Source organism: Dendropsophus ebraccatus, chromosome 5 (genome assembly GCF_027789765.1).
Source record: "Dendropsophus ebraccatus isolate aDenEbr1 chromosome 5, aDenEbr1.pat, whole genome shotgun sequence".
In the NCBI taxonomy this organism is placed as follows: domain Eukaryota; kingdom Metazoa; phylum Chordata; class Amphibia; order Anura; family Hylidae; genus Dendropsophus; species Dendropsophus ebraccatus.
The window spans coordinates 161,777,066-161,795,233 of NC_091458.1; the positions used below are offsets into that span (position 1 = coordinate 161,777,066).

The following is an 18,168-nucleotide window of genomic DNA, read 5'->3' on the forward strand; positions in this document are numbered from 1 at the left end:
CTGGGAGACGGAGGTGCGGCTCTGGGCTTCACCAAAATGGCTCCTGAGACGCGGACACTCTGTGGCGGACTCCTTCCCCTGCGATCAGTCTGTTTAAACGGTTGTTGCGTCTGTTTGTCTGAAACGCCGGAGACTGAAGGAATCGTGTCCGACAGCCCCGGAGGTGACGGCGGCCTGAGGTGTGTGATGTATGTGTGATGGAAGCCTGAGGTGTGTGATGTATGTGTGATGTATGTGTGATGTATGTGTGATGTATGTGTGATGTATGTGTGATGTATGTGTGATGGAAGCCTGGGGTGTGTGATGGATGTGTGATGTGTGATATGTGTGTGTGTGATGCTTTGCAGCTGTAGTATTGATTTGTCTTCCTGTTTCTTTCCTGGAATAATAGAGATGACCCCCATGTGATCTCCTCATTGTGCAGACGTCCCTGTCAGTGGCACCAGCAGCAGCGCTTCCCCTGGGAGCCTCTCGTGTATGTGTGATGGCGGTGTGATGTATGTGTGATGTATGTGTGATGTATGTGTGATGGCAGTGTGATGTGATGTATGTGTGATGGCGGTGTGATGTATGTGTGATGGCGGTGTGATGTATGTGTGATGGCGGTGTGATGTGATGTATGTGTGATGGCAGTGCTTCCCCTGGGACCCTCTCATGTATGTGTGATGGCGGTGTGATGTATGTGTGATGGCGGTGTGATGTATGTGTGATGGCGGTGTGATGTATGTGTGATGGGGGTGAGATATATGTGTGATGGGGGTGAGATATATGTGTGATGGCGGTGTGATGTATGTGTGATGGCGGTGTGATGTATGTGTGATGGTGGTGTGATATGTGTGATGGCAGTGCTTCCCCTGGGACCCTCTCATGTGTGCGCTGTCATCAGAACCGCCATGTCCCCCCCCCCCATCTTATAGTTTGGAGATTGGCGCAGCTGGAGCGGGATGTGCGGCATCTGATTACCGGCGGCTGGAGAAGCTGGATGGTGGGAGTCCTGGTGGATACAACCTGTGGCCCATGTCTCCATCTTCTCCAGCCGCCGGTAATCAGATGGACCCAATCTGTGCTCTGTAATAGTGATGGCCCCCGCAGTATAATGGTGCGGGGGGGGGGGAGCTGCACTGACCTGTAATAGTGATGGCCCCCCCTGTATAACAGTGCGGGGGTGGGGGGGGGGAGCTGCACTGACCTGTAATAGTGATGTCCCCTGCAGTATAACAGTGCGGTGGGGGGGGGGGGGGAGCTGCACTGACCTGTAATAGTGATGTCCCCCGCAGTATAACAGTGCGGGGGGGGGGGAGCTGCACTGACCTGTAATAGTGATGTCCCCCGCAGTATAATGGTGCGGTGGGGGGGGGGTTGGGGGGGAGAGCTGCACTGACCTGTAATAGTGATGTCCCCCGCAGTATAACAGTGCGGGGGGGGGGAGCTGCACTGACCTGTAATAGTGATGTCCCCCGCAGTATAATGGTGCGGGGGGGGGGAGCTGCACTGACCTGTAATAGTGATGTCCCCCGCAGTATAATGGTGCGGTGGGGGGGGAGCTGCACTGACCTGTAATAGTGATGGCCCCCGCAGTATAACAGTGCGGTGGGGGGGGGGAGCTGCACTGACCTGTAATAGTGATGTCCCCCGCAGTATAATGGTGCGGTGGGGGGGGGGGGGAGCTGCACTGACCTGTAATAGTGATGGCCCCCGCAGTATAACAGTGCGGTGGGGGGGGGGGGGAGCTGCACTGACCTGTAATAGTGATGTCCCCCGCAGTATAACAGTGCGGTGGGGGGGGGAGCTGCACTGACCTGTAATAGTGATGTCCCCCGCAGTATAATGGTGCGGTGGGGGGGGGGGAGCTGCACTGACCTGTAACAGTGATGTCCCCCGCAGTATAACAGTGCGGTGGGGGGGGGGAGCTGCACTGACCTGTAATAGTGATGTCCCCCGCAGTATAACAGTGCGGTGGGGGGGGGGAGCTGCACTGACCTGTAATAGTGATGTCCCCCACAGTATAATGGTGCGGTGGGGGGGGAGCTGCACTGACCTGTAATAGTGATGTCCCCCACAGTATAATGGTGCGGTGGGGGGGGGGAGCTGCACTGACCTGTAATAGTGATGTCCCCCGCAGTATAACAGTGCGGTGGGGGGGGGGAGCTGCACTGACCTGTAATAGTGATGTCCCCCACAGTATAATGGTGCGGTGGGGGGGGAGCTGCACTGACCTGTAATAGTGATGGCCCCCCCTGTATAACAGTGCGGGGGTGGGGGGGGGGAGCTGCACTGACCTGTAATAGTGATGTCCCCCGCAGTATAACAGTGCGGGGGGGGGGGGGGGCTGCTCTGACCTGTAATAGTGATGGCCCCCCCTGTATAACAGTGCGGTGGGGGGGGGGGGAGCTGCACTGACCTGTTATAGTGATGTCCCCCGCAGTATAACAGTGTGGGGGGGGGAGCTGCACTGACCTGTTATACTGCGGGGGCCATCACTATAACAGTGCGGTGGGGGGACCTCATTGACCTGTTTCTCTGTTTTGCAGATAGAGGCCGGATCACCAGGACATGTCGCTCATCACCGTACAGTTGGGGCAATGTGGCAATCAGATTGGCTACGAGTTATTTGATGTCCTCTGCAGTGATCTCCAGGGTGGGGGTCTGTGCCCCCGCAGGGAGGACTCGCTCTATCAGGCCGCCTCCAAGGAGAGGTTCTTTGATGAGACAGAATCTGGAGGTAGAAAGGTTCAGGATTTATAAAACCTCTCAGTACCCTCAGTGCCCAGAGGTGTAATTGTATCGTATGTCCGTTACAGACCTGGTCGGCCGGGCCGTGCTTCTGGACATGGAAGCCAAAGTCATTTCCCGAACCCTATCAATGGCGACCCGTTCCAGTGGCTGGAGGTATTGTGAGAGGTCCCAGTTCTCCCAGAAGCAGGGCTCCGGAAACAACTGGGCAAATGGGTAAGTAGGATGGGAGCAGCTGCGGAGGGGTCGGTGTCCCCCCTTACTTCTGCCACTTTTCTCCCAGATGATGGCTTACACTTTCCTTATTACTTCTCGTTCTAGTTACTATGTACATGGACCAAAGCACAAGGACTCGCTCATGGATCTGGTTAGAAAGGAAGTCGAAAAATGTGATCGATTGGCTGGTTTTATCCCGATAATGAGTATGGCGGGCGGCACCGGCTCCGGGATGGGAACCTTCATCACCAGGGCTTTACGGGACGTGTACTCCAAATCCCTATTACTCAATGAGGTTATTTGGCCTTATGGAACTGGAGAGGTAAGTATGGTGGACGCATTATGTATGGTCCATGGTCAGGTGTGATCAGTTACACTGCGGTGCCCACATTACTAGTATACAGAGGACTGAGTCTGTACAAGCATTTCAATATCCCGAGCGGTTGCTGCAGAGTCTGAGGGTGCTGATCTCTTCCTCTCTGGAATATACAGAGAACATAGCTGTTGCTGCAGAGTCTGAGGGTCCTGCTCTCTTCCTCTCTGGAATATACAGAGAACGGAGCGGTTACTGCAGAGTCTGAGGGTCCTGCTCTCTTCCTCTCTGGAATATACAGAGAACGGAGCGGTTACTGCAGAGTCTGAGGGTCCTGCTCTCTTCATCTCTGGAATATACAGAGAACGGAGCGGTTGCTTCAGAGTCTGAGGGTCCTGCTCTCTTCATTTCTGGAATATACAGAGAAAGGAGCGGTTGCTGCAGAGTCTGAGGCTCCTGCTCTCTTCATTTCTGGAATATACAGAGAACGGAGCGGTTGCTGCAAAGTCTGAGGGTCCTGCTCTCTTCCTCTCTGGAATATACAGAGAACGGAGCGGTTGCTGCAGAGTCTGAGGGTCCTGCTCTCTTCATTTCTGGAATATACAGAGAACGGAGCGGTTGCTGCAAAGTCTGAGGGTCCTGCTCTCTTCCTCTCTGGAATATACAGAGAACGGAGCGGTTGCTGCAGAGTCTGAGGGTCCTGCTCTCTTCCTCTCTGGAATATACAGAGAACGGAGCCGTTGCTGCAGAGTCTGAGGGTCCTGCTCTCTTCATCTCTGGAATATACAGAGAACGGAGCGGTTGCTTCAGAGTCTGAGGGTCCTGCTCTCTTCATTTCTGGAATATACAGAGAAAGGAGCGGTTGCTGCAGAGTCTGAGGGTCCTGCTTTCTTCCTCTCTGGAATATACAGAGAACGGAGCGGTTACTGCAGAGTCTGAGGGTCCTGCTCTCTTCCTCTCTGGAATATACAGAGAACGGAGCGGTTACTGCAGAGTCTGAGGGTCCTGCTTTCTTCCTCTCTGGAATATACAGAGAAAGGAGCGGTTGCTGCAGAGTCTGAGGGTCCTGCTCTCTTCATCTCTGGAATATACAGAGAACGGAGCGGTTGCTGCAGAGTCTGAGGGTCCTGCTCTCTTCCTCTCTGGAATATACAGAGAATGGAGCAGTTGCTGCAGAGTCTGAGGGTCCTGCTCTCTTCATCTCTGGAATATACAGAGAACGGAGCGGTTGCTGCAGAGTCTGAGGGTCCTGCTCTCTTCCTCTCTGGAAGGGAATTGCAGTAAGATGTGCATATATTTGTGTTAAGGAGGAGCCCTACAGCAGAATCCCAGTATGAAGCATTCTAAGGGATACTTACCTGTCACTGTGCCCCCTCAGCTGCAGCACCACTGCTCACCATCAGCATCTGGTCTCCTGATTGTTCTTGGCCTCAGGGTGGGGTCCTAGTGTTTGGACGCGGATGGGGGATAACCTGCTCAGATGGAAGTAGCCTGGAAATAAGACAGTTCTTGAGTGTATTTTCTCATAACTCTTCCTGTACAGTTTGTTGTTCTGCCTGAATGAGATTATGAATTTGTAAGCAGAGTTTTATCATTTCTATTGTTCTTATTCCCATTGCTAGCATGCTGTCTCCATGGACGGTCTGGCACTGGTTACGGAGCGGTCTCAGTCCCATTGTGTGCTGTCTCCATGGACGGTCTGGCACTGATTACGGAGCGTTCTCATTCCCATTGTGTGCTGTCTCCATGGACGTTCTGGCACTGGTTACGGAGCATTCTCATTCCCATTGCCAGCATGCTGTCTCCATGGATGGTCTGGCACTGGTTACGGAGCGTTCTCATTCCTATTGTGTGCTGTCTCCATGGACGGTCTGGCACCGGTTACGGAGCGTTCTCATTCCCATTGCCAGCATGCTGTCTCCATGGATGGTCTGGCACTGGTTACGGAGCGTTCTCATTCCCATTGTGTGCTGTTTCCATGGACGTTCTGGCACTGGTTACGGAGCGTTCTCATTCCCTTTGCCAGCATGCTGTCTCCATGGATGGTCTGGCACTGATTACGGAGCGTTCTCAGTCCCATTGTGTGCTGTCTCCATGGATGGTCTGGCACTGATTACGGAGCGTTCTCAGTCCCATTGTGTGCTGTCTCCATGGACGGTCTGGCACTGGTTACGGAGAGTTCTCATTTCCATTGTGTGCTGTTTCCATGGACGGTCTGGCACTGGTTACGGAGCGTTCTCAGTCCCATTGTGTGCTGTCTCCATGGACGGTCTGGCACTGGTTACGGAGCGTTCTCATTCCCATTGTATCTTCATGGACAGTCTGGCACTGGTTATGGAGCGGTCTCAGTCCCTTTGCCAGCATGCTGTCTCCATGGACGGTCTGGCACTGGTTACGGAGCGTTCTCAGTCCCATTGTGTGCTGTCTCCATGGACGGTCTGGCACTGGTTATGGAGCGGTCTCAGTCCCTTTGCCAGCATGCTGTCTCCATGGACGGTCTGGCACTGGTTACGGAGCGGTCTCAGTCCCATTGTGTGCTGTCTCCATGGACGGTCTGGCACTGGTTACGGAGCGGTCTCAGTCCCATTGTGTGCTGTCTCGATGGACGGTCTGGCACTGGTTACGGAGCGTTCTCTTTCCCTTTGTGTGCTGTCTCGATGGACGGTCTGGCACTGGTTACGGAGCGGTCTCAGTCCCATTGTGTGCTGTCTCCATGGACGGTCTGGCACTGGTTACGGAGCGTTCTCATTTCCATTGTGTGCTGTCTCGATGGACGGTCTGGCACTGGTTACGGAGCGTTCTCATTTCCATTGTGTGCTGTCTCGATGGACGGTCTGGCACTGGTTACGGAGCGGTCTCAGTCCCATTGTGTGCTGTCTCCATGGACGGTCTGGCACTGGTTACGGAGCGGTCTCAGTCCCATTGTGTGCTGTCTCCATGGACGGTCTGGCACTGGTTACGGAGCGGTCTCAGTCCCATTGTGTGCTGTCTCCATGGACGGTCTGGCACTGGTTACGGAGCGGTCTCAGTCCCATTGTGTGCTGTCTCCATGGACGGTCTGGCACTGGTTACGGAGCGTTCTCATTCCCATTGTGTGCTGTCTCCATGGACGGTCTGGCACTGGTTACGGAGCGTTCTCATTTCCATTGTGTGCTGTCTCGATGGACGGTCTGGCACTGGTTACGGAGCGTTCTCATTTCCATTGTGTGCTGTCTCGATGGACGGTCTGGCACTGGTTACGGAGCGGTCTCATTTCCATTGTGTGCTGTTTCCATGGACGGTCTGGCACTGGTTACGGAGCGTTCTCAGTCCCATTGTGTGCTGTCTCCATGGACGGTCTGGCACTGGTTACGGAGCGTTCTCATTCCCATTGTATCTTCATGGACAGTCTGGCACTGGTTATGGAGCGGTCTCAGTCCCTTTGCCAGCATGCTGTCTCCATGGACGGTCTGGCACTGGTTACGGAGCGGTCTCAGTCCCATTGTGTGCTGTCTCCATGGACGGTCTGGCACTGGTTATGGAGCGGTCTCAGTCCCTTTGCCAGCATGCTGTCTCCATGGACGGTCTGGCACTGGTTACGGAGCGGTCTCAGTCCCATTGTGTGCTGTCTCCATGGACGGTCTGGCACTGGTTACGGAGCGGTCTCAGTCCCATTGTGTGCTGTCTCCATGGACGGTCTGGCACTGGTTACGGAGCGTTCTCATTTCCATTGTGTGCTGTCTCGATGGACGGTCTGGCACTGGTTACGGAGCGGTCTCAGTCCCATTGTGTGCTGTCTCCATGGACGGTCTGGCACTGGTTACGGATCGGTCTCAGTCCCATTGGGTGCTGTCTCCATGGACGGTCTGGCACTGGTTACGGAGCGTTCTCATTCCCATTGTGTGCTGTCTCCATGGACGGTCTGGCACTGGTTACGGAGCGTTCTCATTTCCATTGTGTGCTGTCTCGATGGACGGTCTGGCACTGGTTACGGAGCGTTCTCATTTCCATTGTGTGCTGTCTCGATGGACGGTCTGGCACTGGTTACGGAGCGGTCTCAGTCCCATTGTGTGCTGTCTCCATGGACGGTCTGGCACTGGTTACGGAGCGGTCTCAGTCCCATTGTGTGCTGTCTCCATGGACGGTCTGGCACTGGTTACGGAGCGGTCTCAGTCCCATTGTGTGCTGTCTCCATGGACGGTCTGGCACTGGTTACGGAGCGTTCTCATTTCCATTGTGTGCTGTCTCGATGGACGGTCTGGCACTGGTTACGGAGCGGTCTCAGTCCCATTGTGTGCTGTCTCCATGGACGGTCTGGCACTGGTTACGGATCGGTCTCAGTCCCATTGGGTGCTGTCTCCATGGACGGTCTGGCACTGGTTACGGAGCGTTCTCATTCCCATTGTGTGCTGTCTCCATGGACGGTCTGGCACTGGTTACGGAGCGTTCTCATTTCCATTGTGTGCTGTCTCCATGGACGGTCTGGCACTGGTTACGGAGCGGTCTCAGTCCCATTGTGTGCTGTCTCCATGGACGGTCTGGCACTGGTTACTATAAGTGCAGGGTCTCGCCTTCACTTGGTAGCATCCAGTTTTTCTCCTTCGTTGTGTCTTATTGGTGCGGTTTGGCCTGATGTATTGGTTGTCACCGGCTCTCACGCTTTTTTCTCCTAGGTTATTGTTCAGAACTACAATTCGGTTTTAACCCTCTCCCACCTGTACCAGTGCTCGGACGCCCTCTTGGTTCATGAGAATGACATTATCCACAGGGTCTGCTCCCAGCGCATGAACATCAAGCAGATCTCCTTCCGGGATGTCAATCAAGTCATTGCACACCAGCTTGGCAGCGTATTCCAGCCGGCGTACACGGCACAGGGAGCCTGGCACTACAGCAGAAACCCTCTCGGTACGATGGATCTGTGGATGGTCGCTGATACCGGATAGGAATATTATGCTGAGAATAAACTCCCCGACCACCTACCCACTATGGATAGATATCAGCATACAGGACGTGGCTTGGCTGCCTCCGCCTGTCTGCCCACCAGTGAGGCGTAGCAGTGCTAGCGCCCAGGGAACAATAGGCCCCGCCTCCTTGATGTGTTTCCAGCAGTGCCGCCAGCCTGGTAGGTGGTCAGGACGACCATTCATTGCAGAAAAAGGCAAAACAATGCGGGGAGAAATGTGTAACTGTGTGTAACCCGCTGAGATGGGCGCTGGCATCTATAATATGTCTGGTTACATCAGCAGGCACCGTGTATCCAGAGTAAGGTAACACTAAGGGAGACCGTCTTATCAACCGTTTTTGTGGTGGTGTTTTTTTATATACATGAGGCAGGTTTTCGCAGCACATTTGTACAAACCATTTATATACAAGTTAAAGGGGTATTCCGCTCACACACAACTTTTAATATGTTGCTGCCCATGGTGAAAATAATAACCCCCTCCAGTTCCTTCCATACTTATTATCTATTCAGTCTCCTTCCCCCAGTTCTCAACTGCTGCTTTTTTGCTGAAAACACAAAAATCTGTGTGTGAGCTTTTCTCCCTCTGTCTCCCCCTCCTCCCCCTTCCTTCTGAGACAGCTGATGCAAACAAGTCCCTGACAGGCTGTATCTGCAACATTGTAGCTTCTTTGTAATACTAGGAGGGCTCTTTTGAGGTCAGGTTGGTAATGAACTCTCGGGGGGATTTACGAGGCGTACGCCAGGGAGAAGGTGCAGATTCGCCCCTTCTCCCTGGTGTACGCCTCGCTCGCCCGATGGGTGGGCTGGCCGAGCTTGCAGGGGGCGTGATTTATCAAGGTTTGGAAGCAGGTGTAGATTTTGTACGCCGGGCTCAGATTCGGGCGCCCGGCCGTCCCGATTCACTAAGAGACGTGCGCCTCTTGGCGAATCCTGCTGGAGAAAAGGGGGCGGGGCCTAATATAAGAGCGGCGTACTTGTACTTGCTGATTATTACTATTCTGTCATGTTACGTATCGCCATGCTGCGCGCTTATCACCTTCTTTGGCCTAATCGGCACGTTTTCTTCCCAGGGAACTTGCTGGAGAGTCTGGTCCCGCACCCGGAGTATAAGATGTTGGGTCTTCGCACTATTCCTCAGATGTCGGAGCGTTCCCTGGCGTACAGCACCTTTACGTGGCCTGGTCTCCTCAAACATCTGCGACAAATGCTGATAGCGAATGCCGAGATGGAAGAAGGTGCGAGCGGCCGTGGAGAACACGGCCAGATAACCCGGCGCTCTGTGGGCTCCTGTATTCAGTGATTCCCCCAGTGACGTCCTGGCGAGTGGAAAAATCCTCCTTCATGGCGGCTTCACACACAGCGGATCGCAGCGGATTTTATCTAAATAACTGAACGCAGCATCAAATCCGCTGCGCTCCGGAGTGTGTGAAGCCGCAATGTACAATAAAGCAGCGTCCTTAGCGGCAGATACTGTGCTTGTGGCCCCCGCAGTCCAAACCCCACCGGAATATTCCACAGCTCCTCCTGCTCTGCCACCTCTCAGCGCTCTCTGCCACCTCTCAGCGCTCTCTGCCACCTCTCGGCGCTCTCTGCCACCTCTCGGCGCTCTCTGCCACTTCTCGGCGCTCTCTGCCACTTCTCGGCGCTCTCTGCCACTTCTCGGCGCTCTCTGCCACTCTCTGCCACTTCTCGGCGCTCTCTGCCACTTCTCGGCGCTCTCTGCCACTTCTCGGCGCTCTCTGCCACTGCTCGGCGCTCTCTGCCACTGCTCGGCGCTCTCTGCCACTTCTCGGCGCTCTCTGCCACTGCTCGGCGCTCTCTGCCACTGCTCTCTGCCACTTCTCAGCGCTCTCTGCCACTGCTCAGCGCTCTCTGCCACTGCTCAGCGCTCTCTGCCACTGCTCAGCGCTCTCTGCCACTTCTCGGCGCTCTCTGCCACTTCTCGGCGCCCTCTGCCACTTCTCGGCGCTCTCTGCCACTTCTCGGCGCTCTCTGCCACTTCTCGGCGCCCTCTGCCACTTCTCGGCGCCCTCTGCCACTTCTCGGCGCTCTCTGCCACTTCTCGGCGCTCTCTGCCACTTCTTGGCCTTCTCAGCTGCTTCTCTGCCGCTTTGGGTCCATACCGGACGTTGGCGGCGTGTCCCCAGAGGTTGCAGTCGGTGAGATGATGGAGTGCGGCTTCAGCTGTGTTTCTGTGACACTAATGGAAGATGGAGATATAATTACTATTGTTCGGCCGCCGTCCATCCTCCACATACACACGTCCGATTGCTCTCTATGGCGAGGGGTAAGTGACATCACTCTTGCTGCGGCTCATCGTGGCAAAGTCTGAGGTGTTTGGAGACCTCGGGACCTAAGGAATCTTAAGCCTCGGGCTCCTTCTCTTAGGGTCCTATCACACTGAGCGATTTTTAACGATCGCAAACGAGATTATTTATCGTTAACCTGAAATCCTTCACCATATTACACAGAACGATAATCGTTAGTTTGGATCGTTATTATGATCGTTTATTCCTTCTGATCCCAGAAAAACAATGAACAATGTGCGATTACACTGAACGATTAGTGAAAAAAATGAAAGAATGATTATCGTTTAAATTTGAACGATTTAACTTTTTTTTTTTGCACGATAATCGTCCTGTGTAATAGGGCCGTTATTCTTCCAAACTTTCCTGAACTGTAGTCACATTGTAGCCGGGAGCCTTCTCCTGCTGACAGCAACCATTGCCAGTAAGTAATCCACGGCCAATATGGGGACATGTCTGGATAGATAAGTGGTAGATGCAGTGTGTACTAGAATTCCTTAGTGGGACAGGGTGACCTTTGCCCCCGGACAGGCTGTTCTGTCCTGAGTATATCTATATACTCCGTACCTGTATACCTCTATACCCCTATACCTGTATACCTCCATACCTGTATACTTCTATACCTTCGTACCTGTATATTTCTATACTTCCATACCTGTATACCTCCGTACCTGTATATCTCTATACTCCTATACCTCCGTACCTGTATATCCCTATACCTGTATACCTCTGTACCTGTATATCCCTATTCCATGTTTACCTCCGTACCTGTATACTTCTATACCTCCGTACCTGTATACTTCTATACCTCCGTACCTGTATATCTCTATACTCCTATACCTCCATACCTGTATACCCCTATACCTGTATACCCCTATACCTGTATATCCCTATACCTGTATATCCCTATACCTGTATACCTCCGTACCTGTATACTTCTATACCTCCGTACCTGTATATCTCTATACTCCTATACCTCCGTACCTGTATACCTCTATATCCCTATTCCATGTTTACCTCCGTACCTGTATACTTCTATACCTCCGTACCTGTATACCTCTGTATACATATATATCTGTTTAATCTTCAGGCATCAACTGGCGAGTGCAGCTCCCATCGGAGACGATGGCAGGAAGGAACTCGGTGACAGCTGAACAGCAGTTCAATAAATCAGTGGCAAACCTTGTTATATTCCGTGGAAAAGATCTAGAAGAAGCGTCTCCGGGTGAGTCTTGTGTGACACATTGCTTGTCTCTTATCGTACAATATCATCTTTATTGGTTAAACCTGAGGAAAAATACTCTAGAAACTAACAATTCCTTTCATACTTGTTATTATCTATTCAGTCTCCTTCCCCCAGTTCTCAGCTGCTGCTTTCTGCTGAAGACACAAAAATCTGTGTGTGAGCCTTTCTCTCTGTCTCCCCTCCTCCCCCTCCCTTCTGAGACGGCTGTTGTAAACAAGTCCCTAACAGGCTGTCTCTGCTTCCTGCTGGATGGGGTGGGAGGAAACGGAGACGTTAAGAGCAGAGACGGAGAAAACAGCTCATACAAAGTTTTCTGTGTCTTCAGCAGAAAGCAGCAGACTCAGAACTGGGGGAAGGAGATGGAAAAGTATCGAAGGAATTGATCATTTCTAGATCGGGCAATGATTCAACATATGTTTTATCTTAGCGGAATATCCCTTCTGACCTTTACATTCTCTGTTTACTGTTACAACTTTCTCTGTTTCCATTTCTTTCTCTCTCTGGGGTGGAACGCTTTAAAACATAACACTTATTGTCCAGTTAATCCCATTCATTACATTTTCTGACACCCTTGAGGTGTTACCCAGGATTAGAAAAAGCACAGCTACTTTCTGACAGAAACAGCGCCACCCCTGTCCTCAGGTTGTGTGTGGCATTACAGTTCAGCTCCATTCACACCCGATCTGAGGACAAGAGCTATGAGACAGGACTGCTCGATTTAGTCAGGAGCCAAAGGCAAAGGTCCGAGTGCCCATTACCCAGCATTCCATTGGGGCTGATGTATAGCTACAGTCTGGATCAGGCTTTGGCTTATTCTACCTCAGGGATGTACAGTGGTCAACAAATCTCACACACCTGAATATTAAAGGAAAAGTCCAACAGGGGCCAAATTTTTTTGTGCTGGAGGTTGGGGAGGGGGGGGATTAGGGTTAGGGGGAACATAATAGGGAATTTATATTTACCTGTGCCAGCGCAGCGCCACGTCCTGGACCCCAGCCGCCAGTCTTCATCGCTCCCCTGCAGCCACGCCACGGCCGGTTGATTGACGTCCTACTAAGCCTGCCTGTAATGATGACTTTGCCCTTCGGCCGGACTTCTCCTTTATGTAACCTGTATAATATCTCCTGCTCGGCTATATACCTGTACTATATGTAGCTGTATATACCCCCTGTATAATATCTCCTGCTCGGCTATATACCTGTACTATATGTAGCTGTATATACCCCCTGTATAATATCTCCTGCTCGGCTATATACCTGTACTATATGTAGCTGTATATACCCCCTGTATAATATCTCCTGCTCGGCTATATACCTGTACTATATGTAGCTGTATATACCCCCTGTATAATATCTCCTGCTCGGCTATATACCTGTACTATATGTAGCTGTATATATCCCCTGTATAATATCTCCTGCTCGGCTATATACCTGTACTATATGTAGCTGTATGTACCCCCCCTGTATAATATCTCCTGCTCGGCTATATACCTGTACTATATGTAGCTGTATATACCCCCTGTATAATATCTCCTGCCCGGCTATATACCTGTACTATATGTAGCTGTATATACCCCCTGTATAATATCTCCTGCTCGGCTATATACCTGTACTATATGTAGCTGTATATACCCCCTGTATAATATCTCCTGCTCGGCTATATACCTGTACTATATGTAGCTGTATATACCCCCTGTATAATATCTCCTGCTTGGCTATATACCTGTACTATATGTAGCTGTATATACCCCCTGTATAATATCTCCTGCTCGGCTATATACCTGTACTATATGTAGCTGTATATACCCCCTGTATAATATCTCCTGCTCGGCTATATACCTGTACTATATATATGATACAGGATAGAAGCCAGGACACCATTAATGACTCTGTGGTCATTGTAAAACAAAGGACAAAATCCCAGGAACTTGTCCGGCTATCTGATGGAAGGAATCTCTTTTTATCCTGGCCGTTGTACACAGTAATGCTTTACTGCTGCTGTAAAGAGAAAGTCATGTGTACGGTAGGGGCATAATACCTGATAAGATCGCTGAAGCTTTACCCTTCCCGGCAGGTGGAGGGCGGCGAGTCTGACACCCGGCCCAGATAAAGCCGGATCATACGGCCGTGTGCTTTTTCCTGTTAGAGGCATAGAGAGAGTCCGTACACAGGGCGGAGAGGCATAGAGAGAGTCCGTACACAGGGCGGAGAGGCATAGAGAGAGTCCGTACACAGGGCGGAGAGGCATAGAGAGAGTCTGTACACAGGGCGGAGAGGCATAGAGAGGCTCCGCGCACAGGGCGGAGAGGCATAGAGAGGCTCCACGCACAGGGTAGAGAGGCATAGATAGATATATAGACCCTGAGACCCCACAGGACGTCACTGACAGCTGCTTTTCCTATTGTGTAATTTCAGAAGGCTTCCGGGATCCGGCGTTGTATACATCCTGGTTGCCACCAGAGAATTCCTTTAGTATTTGGAAGACGTCGAGAGCGTTCAACAAGTACGAGAAGTCGGCCACTTTAATGAGCAATAGTCAGAGCCTGCTGAGGCCCCTGGACAACGTGGTGGGAAAAGCTTGGAACATGTTTGCTTCGAGGTAAGAGCCTCTTGTTTGTCCTTTAGTCGAGGAGACCGTGTAGCTCCGTTGAATTGGGAACGTTCTGCGTGCAAACTGAGGGCACCAGGAAACCAACACATCTACTGCCCAAATCGCGGACCATGCCTCTTCTCCCCTGACACCGGCAATGTATGTCCCAGCCATCAGTTATCTGGACATAGAAGAAGGAAGCTCCAGCAGATGGTGGGGACCATCCAATCCTCTTTATTATATTCCGGGACGCAGGCCCTTATTTATGGCCGGGCTTTCAGGGCCTGCAACGCGTTGGTGGACACTTGTGGACTTATGCGTCGTGTGCTTTTCTACCAGACGTCAAGCTTTCCATCAGGCTGCCGAAGCTTCCTTCTTTGTATAGCGTTTCTTCTGGACGTCTTCCACACGCATCCGGTCCGTGCACAGGGGTCTCCCAGCCAGTACGGGGAGCTCGATCCACTCCTTTCTATGCCTAGATGATGGTCAGCGTTTTGTTTTTTTTTTACTTTGGGGCAAATACAGAATTCACAGACGGCAAAAAACCTTCCGTTTATCAGCTGGACCCGCTCTTACTTCACGACGGACCCTCGAACAAACGAACGCAGCGTCCGGCTTCACTGCAGCCTTAAAATACACTCTGCTGATGGAAAGTGCTGCGGTGGAAGTGTAAGAGCCCTATTACACCAGACCATTGTCGTGCAGAAAATCGCTATATCGTTTGAATTTGAACGATCATTGTCTTGTGTAACCGCAGGCAACAAACGATAAATCGTTTGTGTGTCATTGAGCGATGATTTAGATCTGAAATCCTTGTTAATCGTTCACTGTAAATCCACGTTCGGTCACTAATCGCTCAGTGTAATCCCACATCGTTCTTCCTTTTGCCGGGATCAGATGGAGTAACCGATCGGAGTAACGGCTATCATTCTGTGTATACAAGAACGATTTCAAGTTAACGATAAACAATCGTGTTTGTGATCGTTACTTGTTAAAAATCGCTTAGTCTTACCGTATCCTTACTGTGGCTAACACGACCACACAAGGTCGGCGGCTCCAACGTGCAAATAAAGCTCAGAGCGCAAAATCTTCTAGCACCAACCGTGTCCCATTTAGTCCGTGCAGGACGTGAAGGGAACCCAGCGGAAGTGCCGCGCTCTAGTGCTCGGGTCATAGGTCACATACATATAGATATCAATGAATATACTCCGCCAGATTATTAATATGCAGCGATTACATGTTCCTTCCAAACTGCCCCACTGCACTGAACATGCTATACAAAGACCAATAATCCCACATAAAGGGCAGCACCGCCACTATGTGAGAGTAATGGTTCTACAGAGTACAGACCTCAGTATTACCGGCCTACAGTCACCATATAGTGATATATATTGTATACTAGTACAGTCACCATATAGTGATTTTATATATATATATAGTACAGTCACCGTATAGTAATATATACCGGTACAGTCACCATATAGTGATAGATAGATACACATACCAGTACTGTCACCATATAGTTATATATATACCAGTACAGTCACCTTATAGTAATATATAATATACCAGTACAATCACCATATAGTTATATATAATCAGTACAGTCACCATATAGTGATATATATTGTATACTAGTACAGTCACCATATAGTGATTTTATATATAGTACAGTCACCGTATAGTAATATATACCGGTATAGTCACCATATAGTGATAGATAGATACACATACCAGTGCAGTCACCATATAATAATATATACCAGTACAGTCACCATATAGTGAGACATATATATCAGTACTGTCACCATATAGTGATATACATACCAGTACAGTCACCTTATAGTAATATATAATCAGTACAGTCACCATATAGTAATATATAATCAGTACAGTCACCATATAGTAATATATAATTACCAGTACAGTCACCCTATAGTAATATATATTGAAGCTTCTTCTGGCCTGTAAGGTCAGTGCCCGACCCAGGCAGTGTCTGCATCCCCCTGCCTACCCCCTCCATCCCTCTGCCTACCCCCTCCATCCCCCTGCCTACCCCCTCCATCCCCCTGCCTACCCCCTCCATCCCCCTGCCTACCCCCAGCCGCTAAAGTCCTGTGCACAGTCCTGGCATTTGGACAGCTGACACTGATAGGGCAGGGAGCTCTCTGGGAGCCTCCTTAGGATGTGGATACAGCTATAGTGTCTCTGTTCTGGGGTACCGGCCAATCTCTTGGGGATGGGGTCCTGGCTATTTGCCTGTTTGTCCTTCTCCCCCGTGGCCCGGCCTGTTTGTCCTTCTCCCCCGTGGCCCGGCCTGTTTGTCCTTCTCCCCCGTGGCCCGGCCTGTTTGTCCTTCTCCCCCGTGGCCCGGCCTGTTTGTCCTTCTCCCCCGTGGCCCGGCCTGTTTGTCCTTCTCCCCCGTGGCCCGGCCTGTTTGTCCTTCTCCCCCGTGGCCCGGCCTGTTTGTCCTTCTCCCCCGTGGCCCGGCCTGTTTGTCCTTCTCCCCCGTGGCCCGGCCTGTTTGTCCTTCTCCCCCGTGGCCCGGCCTGTTTGTCCTTCTCCCCCGTGGCCCGGCCTGTTTGTCCTTCTCCCCCGTGGCCCGGCCTGTTTGTCCTTCTCCAACGTGGCCCGGCCTGTTTGTCCTTCTCCCCCGTGGCCCGGCCTGTTTGTCCTTCTCCCCCGTGGCCCGGCCTGTTTGTCCTTCTCCCCCGTGGCCCGGCCTGTTTGTCCTTCTCCCCCGTGGCCCGGCCAGTTTGTCCTTCTCCCCCGTGGCCTGGACAGTTTGTCCTTCTCCCCCGTGGCCTGGCCTGTTTGTCCTTCTCCCCCGTGGCCCGGCCTGTTTGTCCTTCTCCCCCATGGCCTGGCCTGTTTGTCCCCATGGATTGGCCTGGACTGCTTTGCTTTGTGGCTAATTTGTCGTCTCTTCCTCTTTCAGGGCGTACGTTCACCAATATACAAAGTACGGCATGGAGGAAGAAGATTTCCTGCAGAGCTTCACCACCCTGGAGCAGGTTATTTCCAGTTACTCCACTTTATGAGCGGAAGGTTTCTTGTACTCGGGGAAGTTTTTGGATCTTTTATAGTCGGCTCTTCTGCCTTTTTAGGAGATTAATATATTTTTAATAAATCTTATTTATTTTTATCTTTTGCTTTTTTATTGTCTTACGACCCCGACCCGATATTATCCGCATTTTGTCCAATGGCGGCTCAGAGGTCAGCACTCACCAGCACGACCCAGCGGCTGACCTGGCGTATGCAGAACAGCCCTGCGGCAGCACAAGCCGCCATTCCGGGAGCCCAGGGGCGTTCTCAACCGCAAAAGACACAACAGGAACGACATCATATACACATACGTATACGTATATACACATACAGAGAAGACTTATGGGAAGTAGCGGTGTATAACATAGAAATATTACATAATACAACAGACCAATCTCTGTATCCAGGTGAGAGGTGACTATTACTCGGTCTCTCTGGGGATCGGCCTGTTGTGTTATATTATGTAATATTTCTATGCCGCTACATGTGCAGCATGTGATCCCGATCGGTAGACTACCACGTACACTGATGGGAGAGTGATGGCGTCCTCCTTATACACAATCCGTGAGCAGATGTATAGACACCTGTCCGGTGATATTTAATAAAGAATCAGTACTTACCTCTCCCCGGCATGAGACCTCCCACCAGGCTCCGGGATCTCCTGCTGCTGGAACGTCACAGTAATAGGTGATTGCCTGCTTTACAATCTATGATGTAGCTAGGTTTGCTCTTACGCTTATAATGGCAGAAAATGTTAGAACCTGTGGGCTGGATGTTT

General features: G+C 51.4%; 1 protein-coding gene across 1 annotated transcript; it reads left to right on the forward strand.

The window, feature by feature from the left end:
• Positions 1–14: 14 nt before the first annotated feature.
• Positions 15–17,490, forward strand: TUBD1 (tubulin delta 1). The gene is made up of 9 exons (XM_069971799.1): positions 15–179; positions 2,532–2,722; positions 2,802–2,949; positions 3,055–3,271; positions 7,915–8,146; positions 9,275–9,439; positions 11,601–11,735; positions 14,171–14,354; positions 17,284–17,490. Exons 2-9 carry the CDS (start codon positions 2,554–2,556, stop codon positions 17,384–17,386), a joined length of 1,353 nt encoding a protein of 450 aa, XP_069827900.1. The 5' UTR covers positions 15–179; positions 2,532–2,553; the 3' UTR covers positions 17,387–17,490.
• The last annotated feature ends 678 nt before the right edge of the window (positions 17,491–18,168 follow it).

Coding starts and splice junctions, on each gene's coding strand:
- TUBD1 (XM_069971799.1), top strand. CDS start 2,554: ATGTCGCTCATCACCGTACAGTTGGGGCAATGTGGCAATCAGATTGGC. Junction 2,723..2,801: donor TGATGAGACAGAATCTGGAG/GTAGAAAGGTTC, acceptor TGTCCGTTACAG/ACCTGGTCGGCCGGGCCGTG. Junction 8,147..9,274: donor CTACAGCAGAAACCCTCTCG/GTACGATGGATC, acceptor TTTTCTTCCCAG/GGAACTTGCTGGAGAGTCTG.